Here is a 23,026-nt window from a genome sequence, read left to right as displayed (position 1 = left end):
TGTTTGTTCCAAATAAGTGACTACAGGGTATTTTTCTTTTGCACAATGCTGTAGAATTGCAAAGCACATACACAGTAAAAATGTCCCCTAACTACAGCAATGTGTAACTTTTCAATGGTTGTACAAGTAGTGTGTAGTGCTGTCTCGAGCATTTTCAGGTTGCGTCACCGAGTTCTGAGCTTTTTTGGAAAACACTGAGAGAATACACTGTCATAATGAAAACATGACAAAGCCATTTGACTATCTTGTTCATACACGATGGTGTCAAGACTTCTCATTTTGATGACACTGACAGTTTCATTGACATAAATACTACATAATGCTTTTGAGGGATTGACTATCCATTTTTAGCAAGTGATGTGCTTTTGCAGGTTATCCACTAGGTTTTGCAGTTTGCACTAATTGTTTCGAGATATGCACTAACTGTTGTGCAAATTTTAGGAGCGATGTGAGAAAAGCACCAAAGCGATTGAGAAAAACTGTAGTATGTGAAGTGGATGAAAGGACATTGTTTATGTGCTGACTCGAGACACATCTTTTAACCGAACTATTGCAAAAGTTATAAAAACAAATCACTGATTGATCACAAAACAAATCCATAAAAACTGAATGATGTCGATGTTAAGAAATTCAGATATCCTGGTCTTGTGTTAAAAAAAAAAAATAGGGAGATAAAAAGGAAATGCTCTGCACAGCCACACGGGTGTTTCCAGTTATCAGCTGATTCGACCTCTGCTCAGGTTGATGATAGATGCTGGAAATGATGTGATATGACCAAACTGTGTTAGACTGGAGAACTGCAAACATAAAGAAGGGAAATTATAAACATTAAACCACTGTCTTGACAAGTTTCTGCATCTGCTGTCTTGAGAGGCCTCACTGTTCCTCAGAGAGAGTCTGGCTCCATCTAGTGGACATTATCATGCGTCTCTGCCGTATTTTCGGTTCTATTTTTATCCCAACCATTTAGGCAACCCTCCAACCAATCTGCATTTCTAATGCTTCTTCACAGTCATATATAGAGAGATAGATATGCACTGAGAGAGAGGAAAGACAGCAATTAGCCACATAACGTTTAAAGAGAGACTGGTGGCTTATCTTGGGTGAATTTAACCACATTATAATAACACTGAAGAGGATTATTACTTTCAGGGTTTCTGCTGTTTCCGGTTAAGGTTTGCCTCAATGTTGTGAGGGGCCCAGCCTCGGCTCCCTTGGCTCCTCCCTCTTCTCTCATTGGCTGACTACAATGAGGGCGGCAGCAGCATCAAGCCAGCCATTGGTAGCCAGAATAGGACCAGAAATTAGACGAATTCGCATTAAAAATAAAAGTCTAAAATATCAAGGAAGAATAATGATAACGTATGTGAAATGTGTTGAAGCGACCTTAGAAGTTTTATTTTACAGATTGCAATTTTTCTTTTCCCCACAAGCTGACTCTCTATTCTGTAAATCAGTCTCTGCAGTAGACAGGACCTGTGCAGCATACAGCAGCAGCAGCAGTAGCAAATGCACAAGATCAATCCTCTCAGGATGGGTTATTATTTTATAGCTCTTTTATGCTCTGTATATTTCATGTTTGACTGATAATTCTAAAGTGTTTTTGGTTCAGTTCGGTGTGTGGGAGGTGGAGGATTAAGAAGAGTTTTTCCTTTATATTCATTTTATTAAAATTTTGATGTGCTTCAAAGACCTGCTTTCTTGGAACAGTGCAAACATAGAGCGGAATGGACGAAGGTATTGGTGGAAAGCAAATATGGAAGCCTACTTTCACAAAATACTGTAATTAAGTACAATTTTGAGGTACTTGTAATTGAATATCCCCATGTTCTGTGACTTTATACTTCTTCTGCACTATGTTTCAGTGGAAAATATTGTACTTTTCACTCTGTACATGTATTTGATAAGTTTAGTTGCTGCTTAATTTGCAGACTTAGATAAACCATCATAAACATATCCAGCAAATACATTCTGACCTTTTTTTATGCATAAATAGGTTAAAAGCCATAAGTACTGTTTTAATGCATAACTTTTACTTGTAACACAATATTTCTACACTGTACTACTAATAGAGTACTTTACTACCCCCACCGTTCTGACATTGTCCAGAGCCCTGTAAAAGAGACTAAAACAATTTCCCGTCCCAGAAGAAAATCTATTCACTTTGTGCCTAAGAGTATAGCGTGAATCCATTAATTGCATTGCTGGTATTCTACTTACTTTGCCATGCTGAATTAGTGAACCAGTGTTCACAGAAGAGCTTTCTCATCTTAGTTCATCTCATATTGCGACACACTGTACATTCAGCACAACATACACCAACTGTCGCTCGATTTCGCAAAAATGGGTGTTATGTGAGGTCGTGCTGTTATTTTGAAACGCCTAATCGGAAGTTCTTTACTTACTCCGCAACGCTTGACACTAGAGAAAAAAAAGACGTTGATCAAGTCTCCGCACTTGAACAATACACCTTGTGGCAGCGGGGTAGTAGCAATGATAACTCATCTGTGGTGAAAAAAATTGTCGTTAATCACTTCAGAAGGAAAGACGCGAGCCCGACTCGAGAGGGAGTTTTTTTTTGTCCTGAGAGCCCAGAAACCAGGCTGCTGCGCTATGGAACCCACCGCTCCTCCAGCGGGATGGACTGAGGAGAAGTCCACCATGAGCCAGTCGCCCCCTCCGCCCTACTACGACAACCCGTACCCGGGTTACCCACAGCAGCAGCAGGTAAGCTGACCTTTCTTAGTTTGTTTTAAATAGTGCAATATCGAAAGAAAAACCCTAAAACCCCCAAATCACATGCATTTATCTGTGTTATTATTGTCATAAACAGTCTTTTCATGAAATGTTTTTCTATTCTGCCCCATGTTAAGTTAAATTGTTGCTATATTCTCTCAAGTACAGGAACATGTTTTATGTTTTCGTTTAGTGTTTATTAGTCTATTGATCCTGCCTAATTTCCCTTAGATTCATAACGTTATTTTAATTTAATTTAATTTAAATTAATTTTGTGCATCAAGATAATTCAGAAAATGATTGCCAGATTGTGTTTTCACATATGTGGTTGAAGGATTGAAATATCTGAAATATAAGTTCAATTTTCATGAAGTTTCAATGTTTGTAAAGAAATCAGTAGTAATTCCTGTGAATGTGATCGGATGGTGAGACGAACCAGAGTTCAGTTTTATTACTATTAACCCCAGGAAGACTTATTCCATTCAGCTCCGCTTCCTCTTTGTGCAACCTAAAATCACCACATATTGTTTATTCCAAATTTGACGCAACCATTTCATCGTTGGAGCCTGAGGGCAAATTCTAGCTTTCGTTTCCTGTAAAGCCTCCTCATGCTTCACTCCCCCCTCCGTCTTGGGGCATTTACTAGGTTTCATATCATACCAGTTTCCCTTGTCCTGAGAGTGAGTTTTTAAATGAATTGCATGTGTGTGGCCTGCAGGGCTATGGAGCCCCGCCACAGTATGGAGGTGCAGCATATGGACAGCAGCCGTACCCCGGGGGTCAGCAGTACCCGGCACAGAACGCCGTCGCTGTCCAGCCCACAGTGTACGTGACTCGCGGCCCACTGGCTAACCCCGTCAACGACTACATGTGCTACTCCGTCTTCACCATGCTGTGCTGCTGCCTGCCTCTTGGAATCGCTGCCCTCATCTACTCCATCTCAGTGAGTGTTAATGTTCTTTATGGACTGACGCACAGCCATAGAGGACATTAGTCCCCACCCAACCAAGACATTAAATTCTGAACAGAATATAGAGTCTATCCTAGAGCTGAGTGATGCATGTTTCAAAATACATTAACACAAGTGAAAAACCATCCCACTTAAACCTGCTATATGTAGGAACCTGAAGCAGTTTACATGTATTAATCATAAAGTAGTGTGGAAGTGGTTGGGTTACTAAAGATCAATACAACAAACCACGGTAATTTGTAAGAAAAAGACTTTAAAAACAAAAGAGGGCAATTCAACAAACTTATTTCACTCGTTTAGTATGAAGGAAGCCAGAAATCCCGCGGGGGGGGGGGAGCTCAACAGCTATTGTGAGTTCTAAACCAAGAAGACAAACTGCATTGGCTAAAGCGTCAAGTTGTAGTCCACATTTTGACATATCGTCAAGAATATTGTCATCCCAGAAATACCCTGAAATATTGTGATTTTATTATTGACATTAAGCGCATGTCTGAGTACCTAGCTAGCCCCTCAGCTGCTCCCCTACAGTGCCGACAGTGTCCAACACTAGCTAACGTTAGCTTCAAAATGGGGTCTGCTAACATCAACAAAAGACCAGCACCGACAGATTCCATCACAAAGTGCAAAGCCAAAGCAAATAATACTACAAAGCATGGGGAATTTTGATAATGTTAGCTAGCTTAAGCTAGCATGGACAGATTCCTGGATAGCTAACGTAGCAAAATACTCTCCTGAGAGGATAACATTAGCCAGATATTCCAGATTCCTTGGGCTGATCCAGCTGGAAAAATGTTTAGCCAATATATATATATGGAAAATCTGGGATGGAAAATCTTCTGTTGCAAACATTTATTAAAGATCCACAATCTAGTCAAAGGTTAATATATACGTTAATATGTATGTATGTTGTGAACGGGGGCTCCATTATGACAAACTTGGTGTTTCTCTCAATTTCCAGCACTTGTAAAATATAAATATATATAACCTTTAATCTAGTTTTAACACTTGAGAAGGCTAGTTATGAAGTTGTACATCATGTTATACTTTTAATATTATACATCACCTTGATCGTTTAGTTTGTAGGTAGTCGTGTGTTTTTGTTGTGTGAGCAGCTCACACAACAAAATTACCACATTACCACTATATTATAGGTACTCGTGTGTTTTTGTTGCGTGAGGTAACTGAAGACGGTGCTGAGTTTCTTGTTACGCTGTGTCATTAGAGCGGTGTGACGTAAGGAGAGTACGCACTTCTTCAGGAGGAAATGCTTCCATGTGGTTGTTGTTTATTCCTCAGAGGGGAAAAACTCTTGTTTCTCAAACGAATTAAAAGCCAAATGTAACATTTATTTGGCTCTATAATGTTTTAGCACATTGACTGAGGGTCTTACTCTCACATGGAAAGTGTGGTTGTTGTTTTTTTTTTAAAGGGGCTGTCTTTGATGTGTTAAATTTTCTTGTGGTTTGACTTGTTTTTGCAGCATGTGTGGGATGATTTTGAGAGTTGTTGTATTAATGTGTTGGGTTGAAACACAGGCAGAACTATATGAGATGAGATTTGAGATGTTTGCTTGCACACACACACACACACACACACACACACACACAGGTACATACTGTATGTACAGTATACTTGTACAATTATCTACACATTATTGGCTAGCTCACTTAAAGTCAGTGTTCGATATTGTGGTTAGGCTACGTGTGTGTATGTGTGTGCTGGTTGCAAACTGCTCACTGTAGTGTTCTGTAGCAGCAGTTGATAACTGTATTTTTAGACTTAGTCTGCATTCAGCATCTCTTTGTTGTTCTTTGTTGAGCAGGCTCTGGTTTACGTGTACAGAGAAAAGCCCATTAAGGAAGCCATCTATTCTTAAATTATGGCCAGTAGGTCATTTGACTGGTGCCAGTCTGCATTATGAGATTGAATACTGTGACTGTAATTTGGAGCAGTCACTCAGCCAGTAACCTAATTTGGCCTCTGCTTGCAAGGCTTTCACAGTAATGTAATGAACAGATACTGTATGAAGCCCTAAGCTGCAGCACTGTGGTGCATGGTAAACTCAGTTATCTCCTATTTTGTTTGTGTGTGCCTTCTAGGATGTTGGATACTGGATTCACACACATTCGCACAACAACAGTTCGACTCAGTGAAAGTTAGTGTTGTGACGTTCACGAACGAACTGGTTCTTTTGAACGGCTCGTTAACATGAACGATGGGAACCGAGTCGCAGCTGGGAGCCGTTCTTTTTTTTTTCCGAGTTACATGTGGAGGAGCGCTGCCCAGCTGCTCGGTGCTTATTAGATATGCAAATAGCATCACGCCACCTTGTGCACGCTGCCTTCACGTGAGTGACAAAAAAAAGTTACAAAAAAAAAAAGCAAAGCGCCGTCAAAGCAGAGTAATGTGGCGCCACCCTGTGGAATATTTACAATGACTCCAGATCAGAAATCTAATCCACACATGTCAAATAATGTTATAATCAATATTTCAGAATAATTTAAACTCATATTGGTGGGATATCTAAATTTTTTCCTCCCAGTGGTTATTTCCAAGATAAAACGAGCTAAGGCCAGACTGCCTTCTTAAAACTTAATAAATATAAAAATGAGCCAAATGAGCCAGTTTTTTGAACGGCTCTTTGAAAGGAACGGCTCACCAAGATCCGGCTCCCCTCAAAGAGCCATAAATCCCATCTCTAGTGAAAGTGTATTGCCACTGTATTTTTAAGAAAGTTGTATTATATCAGTAGTAAATGAATCACTAAGAAGAAGAAGTCTGAATTATACAGTTTTTATTTATGTTAAAATAGCCATTCTGGAAGAAAAAACATCAGTATAACCGGTGGTTCCAAACCATGGCTTTGTACAGTAATGTCTATATTTAGCACAAAGCTGTAAAAGAGGCATCTTTATTGTTACTGGTACATCTACTCATCGTCGTTTCCAGTTGATGGTGACTATATAAAATCATTTTGCGGCTCCAAATGGGAGCAATAAGTAACTGTTCAGAAACCATGAACTCATAGAAAGTTGTGTAAGATCATGTCAGCAAACTCGGAATATTTACTTTGACCAGCTGGTCCAGTCAAGTTCAGGTCAAAAGATTTGATGTTGGTCCATCCAGCTTCCTTTAGAGGGAAGATATGTTGTTATTCTGTGTTGTATCTAGTACACTAATACTGATTTATTTGAGATAAGCCAAAAAGAGCTCAGCCCGTGTGTTGTTAGGCTAAAGTTGCCTGCAGTTCTTGTTTTTTGCACTGTTACTGTGGATATACAGGCAACAATCAAAGGACTACTGTTGATACTGGATAAAAAGGCTGAATTTGGTACGCAAGAGCTGAAGTTGCAAAGAGCACTTTACTTGAAAGATTTATGATCATTTATCCTTGATGGACAGAGGATACAGCACTATCACTGGAAAAAACTAGCTGATTTCAACAGTACAGTGTTTATGGGTTTACTATAGTTTGTGGGGTCTTCAGTTATGATTCTGATCAGCAGTTCCTCTGTTGGGTTATAAGGTTTAAAGTGCTTTGTCATAAAATTGTGTTATAATGGCTGATCTTGTGACAAAGTTTCAAAAGCACAAACCTGATTCCAAAAAAGCTTGGATGCTGTGTAAAACGTAAGTAAAAACAGAGCGCAGTCATTTGCACAGTTTTACAAAGTGTTCCTGAGCTCATGTCGTAACATCCTTTATACAATCATGTGTTCACAAAGTGGTGAACCTCGCTCCATAATCGCTTGTGAACGACTGAGGATGCTCCTTTCATACATAATCATGATACTCTCACCTGTTTCCAATCAACCTGTTTACCTGTGGAATGATCCAAACAGGTGTTTTTGGAGCTTTTCACAACTTTCCCAGTCTTTTGTTGCTCCTGTCCCGACTTGTTTGAAATGTGTTGTCTTGTTCCTACAGAGAAATCACGCGCCTACGAGCACTGTATCCTGTGCAGGTGTAGTCACACATGTTAGAACACAACTCTTGTTGAATAATCTGATGTTAAACCCTTTGCAGCACAATCTTTAATCAAGCGTGTTCACGGTTGTTGAGCGGTCATGGCAAGATCAAGCATGATCCTGAAAGGGTTAAAAACTGACAGAAGCGTCGGTGCACCTTCAGCTTTAGCTCGTTAGAGTTCAGTCTGGTGGAAAATCCCAGTATGACTTCATTTGTTGCTGTATTTGCTCGCAATCTGCCTCGTTTCTTTACTACAGTAACACGCAGGCAGACTTATTTCTCCACAACTCCTTTAATACGTCTGTCTCATAGTCATTGCTCTCCAGGAACAGCTTCACATTCATACGTCATCCCTACTTTGGATCTTATGAGGAAACTTGACATTTATGAAATGACAAAGACCTTGACCACCAGAAGAACAGGCCATGACGGCAGTTCCTCTTTCATTGTCAAGTCAGATATTGGGATAAAAGGCTAAAGCACATGGAGACATTTCCCAGAACAAACTATTCTCTCTGAAGAGAACAGCTCATTTCCTTTGCATGCCCTGTGTGTTAGGTTGTAGCTGCATTAATGAATAGCAGAGTAGTGCTGAAACAGAACATGCACGAATGTCCCGCAGTCACCTTCTCTGAGGTGTTTTGGCCTGACGTGTCCTCAAAAAGGTCAGTGAAAAGTAGAAATGAGTGGGCTCGTGCATAGTTAGTGAAGAGATACAGTGTAATGTATTATGTTACAAAGGTGACCAAAGGGTTCATTTGTGTTATATTTTAAATTATCAGCTTTCATGTGCTCTCACTTTTTAAATGTACAGTGCAGAAGTCATGGACCAGTCAGGACTAGAACAGAAACAATACAAAGGTGGTACAAAGCTGTGTACATACTATAAAAAGCATATGTACACAGCTGTAACTGATTGAGGTTGCCATGATGCATTCACATGTTTGGTAGATTCAGTAGATAATGCTGTGAAATGAAATGTATCTCAGTGTCACCCTCTGGCAAACATGAGCGTCTTCAAAACTTAATGACAATCCATCTAAAAGTTGTTTACATCCTTTAGTTCAGACTAAAGTGGTGCACCGACTGACGTTGCCATCCGCAGCATGGCTAAAAACATAAAGTCAGCTGCACTGAAGTGTCTGATCCTGAGTGTCTGCCCTGTTTAGTTCTTGTTCTGACATGAGGTTATCACTTTATGGAGCAGAAGGCAAGGGAAACCCATCCCATTCAGCCGTTTTGATGTGTTGTTAATATCTGGCCACACAGTCATTTTATCACGAAAGGGCACTGGAGGAAAGTTGATCCACCTATTTTGCTGTAATAACAGTATTTGAAGGTGGGACTTAAGCATTTAGCTGTAGCAGTTGTGTGTTGGCATTAATGATGTTTGAGAAGGCGTCTCTTCCCTCAGTATGCGGAAACACGTGCACAAAGACACCAACTCACACATAATAATAATAAACCTGATCCTGTATTTTTCGTGCTTAAAGGGACTATATTTTGATGTGTTGTCTTGGGAAACACAAGGATTTTGATGAAGAGGAGTCAAACCTGTAGGTTTTACACTAGCAGGCTGAGTTCCAGTTTCAGTTCCAGTTTATCCCAGCCATAAGCGACTTAACTTTATTTTCCTGTAGTATTTCTCTGTCTCTCTTGCTTTTCCTGTCTCTTCTGGATGCGTCTGTCTCTCTTTCTGCCCGTCCTTCTATCTCTGCAACACATCTGGCAAACAGGCAGTTCACCCACTCACATTCTCTGATCCGAATGAGCCCGCTGCCACTCAAACACATATATATAGGCCGAGCCAAGAAATGTGAAGGAACACTGCACGAGCACAAACACCAACCTGTTGCAACCTGAATGTTAGAATATCCCTGAAGAAACAACAACATGGTACTCTGAAGCTGTTGTTGGCTCTTCGTGGCTGAGATTCATTCTGTTCATATGACCTTGTAAATTCAAATTTAGCACACAGCCAAAAGAACAGATGAGTGTTAGACTTTTTGAAAACAGAGAGATACTGAAAGAGGTCTACAAGGGATGAAACCAGGGTTTCTGTTGTTGGTGCCGTTCCAGGTGTCCTAAAAGAGGTCAATGACCCTGACAAATGTGAGAACTCTGTGATTATGGACCCTATTTTCTAGTGTTTTTGTGTCCAAGTGACTAAAAAAAAAATTGTGCGTCCACTGAAAGTGTTTGTATTTGCCACCAACAGGCTCAGATCGTTATTCCGACGACATAATGCAAAGGATCCTGCAGAGATAACTGGCCGCTTTATCTCTCTCTCCAAAGCCACCAGTCTCCACTGATCTATTATCATTTCTAACTCAGGAATTGACATGATGACCACAGAGATTTAAATATGTCAGAATTCATCAGGTCATTTAGGGACAATGGAAACAGACAAACAGGAAGAGACACTCTCCCCCAGTTTGTTCTGGCATCACGTACACAAGATGACAGATATGATTGGTTCCTCATTTTCAGTGCAGTATTCTCAGCGTATTTGATTTTGAACAGAATTCCTAAACGCCACATTTATTATTGGATTGTAATTGCTCTGGGAACCGCTGTGCTACTTCTATGAAATGCCTTAATTTGTAAATTGCATTTGAAGGAGCACGAATGGTGGCCATCACATGGCCATGAGGATCTAATCGGCCTGGCAGTATGGAGACCCTCCTTTGAAAGCCAAAAAAAAAGTCTTCCTGTGTGCTCCTGTCCTGCTACATAGTCTAGATCAGTGGGCGTGGATGCCTCATTGTGTCCCTATTATCCCCTTTTGTTGCATAACGATGAGCAGGATGAACTGGGAGGAAATGGAGCCAAGGGAGAGGCAGAAGAAAGACACAGGAAAAAGAATGAAGTGCCAGAAAGTGGCCTAGACATGGGTTTGGGAGAGAAGAAAGAGGCAAAGAGGGACAGTCGTGTGTTGGTTGGGGTGTTTATCGGATTGTATGAATGTGTGCTCTTGCGTCACTTTGAGAGTTTATGGCTAGAAGGCCAAACAGAAAGGAGGGCAGAGACAGAAACAAGATGGAGTGCAAATAACAAACACAGAGGGAGGGAGTGGTGGAGAGATAAAGAGCCAGCTGCTGGAATCTGTCTCACTTAGCATTCTTCCTCTGGCATCTTCATCCACGACGGACAAGAGAGCAAAGTGACGGCTCGAGCAAACCTGTTTGCGACACTGTCTGTGTCAAAATCAAGCTCGTGTTTGTCTCTTTTGAGAAAAAGTGTAATTCGATAATGTCTAGAAAATGAGTTATTTTCTGTTGAACCCAGGATGAGACGAGTCGCAGTGCTTAACGCTGGAGTGTCCAAACAAACGATTCTTTTGTCCCGATCAGACATCAGCTCTCTGTCTCTATCGGCAAGCCACTCCTCGCTCCTGTGACAGCTCCATAAAATGGTCCTTTGTGTCCCGAAACATGACCTTTCCCTCGCAGCTTATCTCTTATTGACAGCGGATGAACATCCAGACAGTAACATGGAGGGGGAAGCCGCGATTTGTGCTTCCTGTCCTGCAGAACTACACTACGTGCAGCAACAGTGAAGTTTACCGTCCCGTTTCAGAACATTGCTTTCGCACAGTTTAGATTAGATAACACAAAGACGCAGAAGAACATAAAGGTTATCCTGCAACTGCCAAGAGCGTTACCTCCATGTAAAACTCAGTTTACACACACCTCACGCTGTCCCAGTGGCATTGCATTAGTGATTATGAGACAAATTTGAAATATCTGTGCGAGCATGCAACGCAAATTCAAACTGTGCAAATTCTGAAAGGGCCTCACAGCATCTAAGCTATAAATGATGGAAGACGTGATTGTTGCACAGCAGTTGTATTTCACTGGTTGATTTCACCATATTTGCAACATTAGATTGTTTCCTCTTTCTCCTCTTAACGCGTTAACACTAATCGTAACAAGTGATGTACATGTGAACCGTGAATGAACATGTGAGAGCTCCCTCCTGAGCCGGATGACTCGAGGGATTGTTCATTATCAGCTTTTCCATCATTAGATTCCTCACTTTGCCAATTCTCAGCTGATGTGGTTTCATAATTCCATGTGGATGAGAAACTGAATACAGCCATCTAAAACTTCCCCTGCTGACTGTCAAAATTAGTGCAAAAATGAAAAAATGTGGGGATGAATTCCTTTTCTTAAGCTCTGTATGCTGTTACTCTGCCAGTTTTAGGGATTCACGCCCCACTGGAGGCAGTTATGTGTTACTGTAAACCACGGCGTAGCTGCAACAACGTAAAGGCGAACAGCTGTTGCCTGCCAGTCAAGATGGCTGTGAGGTCAGTGAGCAGTCTGCAGCATGGAGCGCGGGACGTGATGTAAACTGAACTAAAATACAGCACAACAGCAACAACAACCGTGCAACAGGCTAAAAAAAAGTCTAATTTAGAACGTATTTGTTCTATGCTACAGTTTAAGGCATACTGAAATGCTGAATAAACACATAGCTGTGACCAAAGTTGATGTAAATATTTGTCCAACAGGGCTTTCCCTCGCTGACTAACTGACCTGAGCTGTTGTTGACCTTGATTGTGTGCTTGTGTGTGTGTGTGAAGGTTTGAAATTCTCAGCTCTGAGGTTTCGGTCTGAGCATTTCACAAGTGTAAAACTTATCTTAAGTTAATTTCCAAATGTCTTTAAAGCGACTTCTACCCTTAGTAATGCAGGCTTGACCACAACTCCACACTCAGTGTCAGACATTCGCAGTAAAAGTGTGCGGCCAAAACCAGTAGAGAACTGTGTTCAGCAACTGAAAATCATCAGTTTATGTTATGACTCCTGTTTAACTGCCATTTTAGAGTATTAGCCCCATTTACATTCGTATTCATTAAAGCTGCATTTTTTTAAATGTACATTTTGTCATCAACATATTCTGGTTTTATAGCGACTTTATGGTGAAATTAGTGAAAACAATGTGAGCATTCATCTGGAGACATGGACTCAATGTTTAACTTTGAACATGAGTCCACTCCAGCAGCTCTTCAGAAAAATATCTTGCAGCAGCTCAGTGCTTCAGTATGTTCACCAGCTGACTTTGACTGGTCAGGTGCGGGATACAGTTGGTTTGTCAGAGCTTTTTCACTGTCTGCCAAAAGTATTGATTAGTGCATCTTTAAGGTGAAATGAGTAATCCGCTGATCCTAGCTGTGAATCACTGTGACGCCTGGCTTGACGTGGCCAGTGTTTATATATATCCAGTGTTTCTCCCATGCTGATAATGACATGTAGTGTCTGCTTTCTCTTGGTCAGGAGCTCTAGGCACAGGCTTGTTCCCCTTATGGGCCCCATTCCAGATAGCCACACTATAATAAATCCCATACGGGAGGTTTTAAGCATCCACCTAGTGGACCTTTGAAGTCGGAAATCACACAGAGCTCACTTTGAGGAGGCAGGCGTCCCTAAAATAGGATGCGTCTTCAAGGCCACGCCTGTTTAGCCTACATAAGCAACAGCAGCCACACGAGCCCTGGTTAGTGAAAAAGTACCTGCAGAACACAGAGCCAGTGTCCCTGCATCTGTATATAACTGTACTCAGTATGAAAACAGGTACACATGTGTCAACCAGAGGCGCAGAGAGCAGTGCCACAGAGTGGAATGCATTTCCCCTGTTGACCTCACCGTCAGCCAATCACATGGAAGCTCAGGACTGAGTCAGGGGTCAAACTGTGGGAGTGAAGGGGAGGGCCGAAGGACATTTGTTCTTGGTGTCTTGAAATGTTAAAAATTGTGAAGCAAAAACATGTGACAGAGATGTCAACGAACGTCATGACCTTGTTTTGTCTCATGGTGTGTGAGAGAGGCCCTGCAGGCTTCTGATATCTGTTCCATCCTCTCTTTCATCAGCTCTGTTCAGTTCCGCTCTCTGCGATTTTCTCACCAATATCAGCCCCCTGCTCTCTCACCCCCATTGTCGGTCACAATAACTCTGGCTGCTTACATGCGAAAGGAGAAGGTGGGGAAACCACAGACAGACACACTGACGACCAGACGCGCCCGCTCTCAGAGAGCGACCACACAGACTATGCTGCAACAGAAAGAAGACAGGCAGACATGAAGACAGACAGGCAGCCAGTCGAGCAGCAGCAGGAAAGCTGAGCTAATCTCCAAAAAGGCATCTAATGCAATTTAAGCAGCAGTGTATCAGTCTGTATAATATAATTTGAGGATGTCGGTTCGCAGGACATGAAGATGCATTCGAGCAGTAATTCTAAAGAAGCATTTTACTTTTATCTCAGTCAAGAAACATGCATAAAACAGCCTCATTAGGAAATACTACAATATACATGGCATGTCAGACACATGTAGTGTGTTTCCAAGGCAGGCATTGTCTTGATTTTGTTGGGGTTTTCTTCGTTAAACCGGAGGTGCAAATAAAGGAGGGGTCCCTCCTGTTGTTCCTCCTGAGCTTTCTCCCACTTTATTTGTCCTGTCAAAGAACTTTTTTTCCTAATAATATCCCAGACGTTTCAGTGAAATGATCATGTAATATAGCAAAAATGTTTTTTGCTTGGAAGAAAAGCTCCATTTAAACCTGTTTAATGTGGACTCATTATTTCCTACTGGAAACGTAAATCTTCATAGGTTGAATTGCATTCTATAGTTACCATTTTTGCCAACCTGCTGAACACTGTCTCATAATCCAATTGTGTACTTCTCATAGGAAAATGATGAGGAAATGATGGACTCATAGTATAAAACAATAACAACTAGTTGTTGTTGTTGTTGTTGAAGTTGTTATGTGAAGTCACTCTTTAGCCACATCTCATCTGAAAGCTGAATTGACTTGAAATAAACTATTTAAACTACTGGCTTGGATAATTCTGTGATGTGCTGTGCATTGACCTCCCCTTTTATAGTTTATGCTGAGCATTGGCCTGCATTAGGTGCAGTAGTTACTTGTTAAAATGTGGCGTTCATTTTTAAGCGTCCGTGCTGCAGACAGCTGTGACCGGAGGCATTTTGTTTTTGGGTTGTCCGTCCGTCCCGTTCTAGTGGACGCAGTGTCTGAGGAGCGCCTGGAGGGAATTTGACTATATTTGACTCAAACGTTCACTTGGACACAAAGATGAACTGTTTAGATTTTGATGGATGAAAGTCAAGGTCATTGCGATCTGCAATCCGCAATTCAGACATAGGAAAAAATTGTGAAGTGATGATGTTTTATATCCAAAAGGTTAAAGGTCAACTGCACTGTGACATCTCAAAGGTCTTCAAAAACACTTTTCAAGCCGCAATTCAACCCCACAACTCAGGATCAGACTGTGATCATATTTCACATTTGATCAGATACTGAATTGGTGACACTAATTTTGGGCGTCCACCTTCACACTGTGCTGATTGTAGAGATCTTCTGTGCTGCCGGGTTGAAGCTGAGTCAACATCAACGTTTTACAGTTTGTAGCTTCTTTGCAGCAACATCCATAGTTGAAACGTTGGTACTGCTGATATTGATCTTCAGGTGAGTGTCGTTGCATCAGTCCTCTGTGCTCCTCTGTAAAAACAGTCTCTAAGTGAAGACAGCATGTTTCTCACTGGAAATTATTCACTGGATAATAACTTCTATTTGAAAGTCTTCACTACATATGTGAGTCTGGATAGACATGGATGAAAATGCAGCTTGACTGGTTGATGGAGGCAAACAACTGCGAGGTGGTAATTCCAGTTTGTGTGTGTTTGTGTTTCTGACCAATATCAGATATCAGATACTTCGCCATAGAGAAGAAATGACTCTACTTCCTCTCATTCTCACTCAGTTGTGGTAATGGATGCAGGAGGTAGAATTCACTTAGTGGAACTGCACAGCTGGGTTAACTGACAGTTGGAAATTCACTTTATCTTTCGATTGCGATTGTCTGCCGGGTTCCCAGCCTGCAGCTGTTCCATTGGTCTTGTGACCTATAATGTTTAGTTTTAATCTCCAGTATAGTTGTAAATTTGGATAACCTATTGGGATTTTTAAAGGGACAAGTTTTTGATCACCATGTGTGTGCACTCTTTTGTTTCTGCAATTCAACGGCGAAGCAATTGTAGTCGCGGGAAGTGTCCAAACACCATCCTTGTTTTGCAAGGAAGTTGCGAGATCATTAAGTGCCAGTAAAAACTGAGATTTGCTCACTGAAGTGAAAATCACATCCTTCCCTGCCATTGCGAATGGAGGAATGTGAAACTAATGGACTTGTGTAAGGGCAATTTTGGGAATTTCCACCACCTCACTGTATATACACATACTGCGCGAGGCAGTGAAACACAACACGTGTTGCTCTGATCGCCCCTGCTTATAAGAAGCCTGTTTGAAAAGGCCTTTAACAATGCTCTGAATACCAGCTCGAGCTGGTGCCAAGCAGCTGACCCCTGAGACCTCTGGACAGTGGGGGGAGGGAGAGAGACATACTGATGCATTTCCTTCTGGGACTTTATGCAGAAATAAGTTGTCATGCGTTAAACTGTAGTAGATATTATCATTCATATTCTGATACTGCCAATAATCCAAACTAACCATTCACTGTGTTTCAGTTGTACATTTCAAGTAGCAGTAATGGCACTGTTGACAACTGTAATCCCATCACCAGAATTTATCTTCACTGACTGTTATGATATTGAAACAATGTAAAACCAAAATGTAGGTGGAGGATAATCGGGGAAATTCAATTTAATTGATCCACTTTGAGGGGTTGGTGATTATATATGATTATAGTTACTAGTATATATAATTATAGTTAGTAGGATGCTTGTATTTGGGCTGAATCAAGGTGTTGAAGGTATGACCGACCTCAGTATGTATAAACATAATAAACTATCTTTCTTAACATTTGGTTGCTCAAGATTCGGTAAAGCAGCTACATGGACATTTCAAATAGTCAGTCGTAGATATTTAACAGAGAAACAACTGCACTGGGAGACGCTCCAGACAGCATCTTTACGGGATTCAGGCTTTGGCCCAGAGCTGCTGTTGTTTGCACACATTGCTCACGCTGTCCAACCTTGTTGAAACAGCACAAACTACATTTGGATTTTTAATTCACTGGAAGCAACTGACAGTTTAGAAGAAGAGAACAGAGGAGTCACGACACACTTCACGACCCCATTGATGTTATGAGGATGTTATCCAGTAGCCCTTAATAAGGTCTTATCTCATCTCATCTTATCTTATCTTATCTTTGTCATGTTCCAGCCTTCAAAGAAGCCCTTGTTTCTCATGACCACGAGCACTTCACTTTTCAGGAGTGAACAACACAGGCAGTGAGAGAAACAGCAACAAAGTGCTGTTTATACTCTTGAATTTAATGAATAAGGAAGAGGAAGTTAGACGAGAGGAAAACTTTAATACTCACCAACAGAAACACTTCTGTTTGTGAGTATTAAAGTAATAGTCTGATTTGGGGAAATACGAATGAAACTACAGAGCTACAGTAAATAGAGTAGCTGAGCATGAACACTGAAAGCAGGAGTACAGCCTGCTTCTATACAAAGGTAACAAAATGTACCTACTAGCATCTCTAAGGTTCACGAATACCATTTTTATACCAAATAAACACAGGTAAAGAACAGGCAACCAACTCCTTTTCCATTGCCAGTTGTGTGTAGTTGTATGTTTGTATCATTAATGAGGTGATGATGATGGTGATTATGATGATGAGATGGAAACAGTGCAACGAGTTGACAGTTCTGTCTTGTATCAGGCAATAATTACGTCAGGAACTTCAACGTGCCTCATCAGCACACCTGAAAAGGGACAACGTTACCAGTCACAGCTGATCAGAGATGGAGCCGATAAACAGCTGTGACCACTGCATAACAGTAAACACAATAGGAATAAGCATGTCTCTCAAATAGGTCAATAGGTCCACATACCTATTTCTTGAAGGTTTGAGATGATTCAAAAGTTGCCTACACATCAGGACGTAAAGCTTTCTTCTGTGAAGCAGATAAAATAAAAGCTAAATCTTACGGGGACAGCACGCCCATGAGGACAGTCACTGTTTTTGAAACGGTGCTCAGAGCCGTGGCTGAGAGTGAGCCAGACAGCTGCTGTTAATCATGAGCAGCTGTACTACAGCAGCCCGGGCCTTCTCACGACACCTACAAAACACACGCACATGCACTCCTACGCACACACTCGCATGCACACAGAGATGTGATGGGGTGTGGGAGGCGGAGTGAGAGTTTGATTCGATAAAGGTCTCATGTGAAAGGCTGCCTCGCCCCAGACCATTCTTTTAAAATGGACGGCAGGCCTCTTGCTTCATCAAGTCTAACAGCATGATATGATTTGATGAGACTGAACACCAGCGAAACCACCTTTATCAAACAATATTCGCTCAGTGTAAGAGAGTGCACTTTACACAGAGGGGTATATCACCGGTGAAGACTGCTTTGGGAAGGGCAGAACTGCCTATCACAGCCGCAGGTTAGTTCTGAGGGGGGTTTAGTGGGTGCTACAGACTTTTTTCGCAGACATGGTTGGATCGTCAGCTTGTTTTCAGTGAACACCTTAGATTTCCACATCTACTCTGCAACTTCAGACTGTTCAGACTTAAATTGAACTGGAGAAAGTTTTCAGCAAATTCTGTTTTCAAAGTGAAAAACACAGACTGTAAATGGAAGGCTGAAGTCCAGACAAAAAGGTGCATTTCAAATGTATCCCTATTAATACTACTTCATTATTTATATTAATGCATGTCCACACTATATTATCGTGGACATAATGTAAGTCAGGGGTGGGGAACCTTTTTCCTATCAAGGGCCTTTTCAGTTTTTAGAACATCCTTTAAGGGTCATACTAAATTATTAAATAAATGGCTAGAACTGCTTCTCTTTGGCAATGAGTCTGGTGTCAGATGGTGATGATGATGATGATGGTGATGATGATGATGATGCTACTCACAGCTGGTTTTCCAGGTTTGGGTCAGTCACTCGAGCAGAACTGAATCTTAACAAGAGTCATTTTTTTTAAAAAAGCAGTAGATTGTTGCTTTGCAGCTCGATGATTTCATGTTGCGGGTTTGAGGCGGTTACCATTAACAGACTTGGTTAACATTAACAGACTTGTTAACATTAACAGCTCCTCAACTTGTTCACTTCCATTTGTTGACATTTCGTTTCCTGAAACGTCTCACCACATGCCCGAAGGAGTTTACACACTGCGTGTTCAGATGTCACAGCAGCTTTTGTTCCTGCAGAGTAGAAAAATGCTCAGTGTTTCCTCTTTCCAGTTGCCGCAACTTTAATTTCCCTTCAGATGATTTCACATTTGAAAGCAGGGAGCTGAGAAGCTGGCTGGAGTTTGAGGTTCAGCTCTGAGAGGTGCTTGGTAATGTCCACCATGAAGGTCAAATCACACAGACGTTTTCTCTCATCTCTAATTATTATCTAATTATTCCAAACTGACACATTGGAACAATTTTACTCCGTCTGTTGCTGCAGCTCCTCAGCAGCAACACAAAGTCTCCTTCTGAATGAGGTTGCAGCTTCTTAGCCATTAGCTCGCTCAGCAGAAAATTTGGTTGCATATCACCATTTCTGTCAGAATGTGGCCTTGTGAAAGCTGATTGTTGGGCATCCAAAGAATTTTATTCAAGTGCATTTGTCCTTGTAGCTCATCCAGTTTAGCAGGTTTCAAATGAGATTTAGCTCGAGATTAACTTTTTTCATCACTGAGAGCACATCCACACAAACGAATTTAGGCATACTGGCTCGCCTTTTATGTCAACAAAAAATAATCATATGTGCGTGTTACATTCAGGGACCACTCAGATGTTAGTCTACTTTTTATGTTATTTTCTTTATCACTGAAAAAAAGCACTTGCTTTTTTGTATTTATGAATTCTCTCATGGGCCATAAACGGCCTGGAGGCTGGAGGTTCTCCACCCCTGCTCTAAGTCATGCCAAGCCAGGTAGGGATTCTTCTTACTGGATCAGTTAAGGTATTTCTCTTTCATCTGCCAAAACTCACACTGCGCACTGCCTCATATCCCTGCTGGCTAAAGATTTACTGTAAAAATTAGGCTACCTGCATGTTTTGTCTGCCAATACTGCAGGTTATCACTTTTTTAGTGTCGAGATAATGAAACATCTGTTTAACTCTTAAGTGGCTGTAAAGCAGATGTAACTGAACCAGCTGTAATTGATCATTTTTTATTAATGATGGATCACATGACCGCTCCTTTGTGAGAGTTGCCACTGGAATTGACAAACCAACAGAGAATTATCACCTGACTTTGCAGTTCCCATCTGTTCTATGGAGCATTTTAGCATCTTTCAGCTCATTGTTTTGGGCAGGAGCAACTAGCCGGTGAACATGGTGGAGCTTTTAGCGGCTAAAGAGCCAGCTGTTTCCCTCAGGAGGTGGTGGAGACAAAAAACTGAGCCAAAAGAAGAGTTAATATTGGACTTACATTCACCAATTTGTTCCTTAACTTGGGTCTGCTTCACACAAAAAGAAACAGATACTGCAGGTTTAAAGTGAGTAACTTTTGAAAGAAGAAATTAGTGTTGAATTCTTACTTACTGACTTGGTCTGGTATGACAGTACACTGTCTATTGTAAGCTAATGTTGGCAAATGAAACTTAGGTATTGCTGTATGACTGATGTTTTGGATTGCTGAAACTTCCCGTGCTAATGTTACACTGCATTTTCGCGTTTTCCTGTACTTGCCGCTTAGTGACCACAGTGGCCATGCTTTAACCTCAGTGCTCAAACCTCTCTCATTTCTAATTTGAAATATTTTTTCTCACCCTCAGGCCCGTGAAGCCAACCACATGGGGGACCAGATGGGGGCGGAGCGCAGCAGCAGGACAGCCAGGACACTGAACCACGTGGCCCTGGGAATCGGCATCGGGGTCTTCATCCTCTCCATTGTCTATGTAGTGGTTGTGGTATCTTTGATTTCAGACTAAATCTGTTTCAACATTTCTCCCATATTTCTAGTCCCCATTCCCATTCGACATCAGGGGATCAGACAATCTGTAATCCTGAAGTCACGCAAATAGACCTTTGAAAAGTTATTGATATTATTATGAAGAGTATGTAAGCATTCATTTTAAAGATTCACATTTTATCACTTTCTATGTTATCACATCAAAAATCAACATCTTTTGTTTTTGACATGAATACAGCATTTGTGATGATGCCTTAGGAGTTCTGCTCCGTGCAGTGTGTGACAGACTTCAAGTGTTATCCAAAGAGATTTTTACGATTTCGTGTTCAAATAGCGCATGATTGTCAGTACAGTTTGAAGTGTGTCTGATTTCATTTTGAGTTTTGTTCAGTTCTGCAACTGAAAGAGATTTTTTTAAATTGTACTAAGGGTGAAATGCCCTTCAACAGAATTGTTGGCTGTGAATATGCAACACTGTCTAACACTCTGAAAACTATGCTAACATAGTATAACATATACAAAACTAACCAAGGATGCTTTATAAATATTGAGAGGAGAGAGAGATTTGGACTTGTTTCGCTCATGCTGAGGGTGAGCCTGTTTCCCATCAAAGTGTATGTCGTGAGGCTTCACATTACAAGGGGACCCAGTCCTCTTTTTCCAGCGATTTTTCAATCGCACCAAAGTCGTCCTCTTTATTCCAGCTGAACAGGAATGCATAGCTTTACACAAAATCAGCAGAAACGTAGTGACAGTGGAGCCAATAAGGCTAACGCAGCTCAATCAGTGGTTCTGGCTCACCTATTCTGAAAGCTGTAGTGTTTTATTTGTCACTGGCCTGGGTGGTGTTTGTCATGAAATGTCTGTATTTTCTTTTTAAAACCAAAGCTGAAAAAGTAAGATTTTACTGTATACCAAATTTCTTTATAAATAAAGTCAAAGTATATTAAGAGAAAAAGTGCTTGTGCTGTCTGGTCTCTTTAGATTATTTTTATCTGACCAGTGCCAGAGCCTAACAAGGTTTGTCAACTTCATTGCATTTGTCAAATATGCAGTAGCCGCCAGAGATTGGTCTCAAGCAGCACAGAATGCTACATTTGAAATGAAAATTGGACGATGTACAGAGTTCTGTAGCATGGCAAGGTTACTATGGTGAACTTTCCTAGAACTGCATGGTTGTCAATTTGCAGCTATTTTATGAGTGAGTGTCAAGTGTCGCATAAGAAAGAAAGCACTTGGCTGACGATGAGTGGTCTCAACATTTGAAAAAAAAAAAGCATGCAGGGTGTCTGCAGGTTTTGAAAAGTCTTAACAAGCACTGAATTTATTTTCGTTCAGCATCATCAGACCTATATAGAAAGCATGTCACTACTGCTGGCTACAAAGCTAGGAAGCCCTTTGTCGCATAATGGGCATATTTTGATTTTAGCAAAAATTTTGATGGAATTCAATGAAATGTAATTTATATAATGTGTTATATAAATTTATTAGTAAATCCATGTATTTTTATGATGCTTCTGAGGCTGGGTTGTGATCAATTAATTAATTGTATCATTAGGAATTGCTGTTGGGTAAGTACTGAAAAATATATAATGCAATAATAAATTATCCTAGGTTTCACTGTCCTTACTGGTTTCCCGTCATACTTTCATGCTTTGGCCGGTATGACTGCTAGAGCAGGTATTAAACTGATCCTATGAGGCATTAAAACGTCTGCGATGGAAAGAGATATCTTCTTTTGTTCAGCCCGCATGACAGCAGGCTGAGGCTGCGAGCACCCATTTGTCTCACGTTAAAGTCCATTAAAAGTGCAGCCATTTTAACCGCTTCAGTGATCTTGGTGCCAGCACAGAAGTGTTTTCCCACACTGTCAGATGTGCCCGAGAAAGAACTGACATGTCCTCAGTAAGCCAGTGGCACTTTTGAAGTAGAGAACGTGTGTGGCGAAACATCAGCGCCGTCAAGCATTTGGGAATCATTAGGAGTTACTGTAAGCGTTCCAGGGCTGTTTTGGTAAATGTTTTGTCTTGTTTTCCTGCTCGCCCAGCCCCACCCTCACTTCCTTTACTTGCTCTCCTACTTTCGTCATGTCTTTCTCCTCTGCCCTCCCCATCGCTATACCCATGCCACAATCTCAAAATAAAGCTCCATTCTTACCAACCCCATCTTTTTCTTCATCCCCTCTCCCTTACATCTTCTCTTCTTCTCCTTCGGCCCGACAACGCCTTCATTTATTCCTTCCTCATTTTACCGTTTTGTAATCTCAAATCTGCCTCTCTATGCTAGCCTCCATTGTAGGCATCTCTCCTCTTGAATTTCCCTTTACAAAGCCTGACATGTAACATGATCACTGCATACTGGTCCTCTGGCCTTCTTTGTTTCCTTGGGAACAAATGGAAGAAAAATGTGGGCATAATGACTTTATTCTTTACTCTTTTTT

General features: G+C 41.1%; 1 protein-coding gene across 1 annotated transcript; it reads left to right on the top strand.

Annotated features, from left to right (window-relative positions):
- The first annotated feature begins 2,452 nt into the window (after positions 1 to 2,452).
- On the top strand, positions 2,453 to 21,544 carry si:dkey-33i11.9 (synapse differentiation-inducing gene protein 1-like). Its single transcript, XM_041942842.1, has 3 exons — positions 2,453 to 2,727; positions 3,455 to 3,679; positions 20,450 to 21,544. Exons 1-3 carry the CDS (start codon positions 2,614 to 2,616, stop codon positions 20,603 to 20,605), a joined length of 495 nt encoding a protein of 164 aa, XP_041798776.1. The 5' UTR covers positions 2,453 to 2,613; the 3' UTR covers positions 20,606 to 21,544.
- The last annotated feature ends 1,482 nt before the right edge of the window (positions 21,545 to 23,026 follow it).

The sequence above is a fragment of the Chelmon rostratus genome, chromosome 8 (genome assembly GCF_017976325.1).
Source record: "Chelmon rostratus isolate fCheRos1 chromosome 8, fCheRos1.pri, whole genome shotgun sequence".
Classification (NCBI taxonomy): Eukaryota; Metazoa; Chordata; class Actinopteri; order Chaetodontiformes; family Chaetodontidae; genus Chelmon; species Chelmon rostratus.
This window is presented reverse-complemented; position numbering and strand designations above follow the sequence as displayed.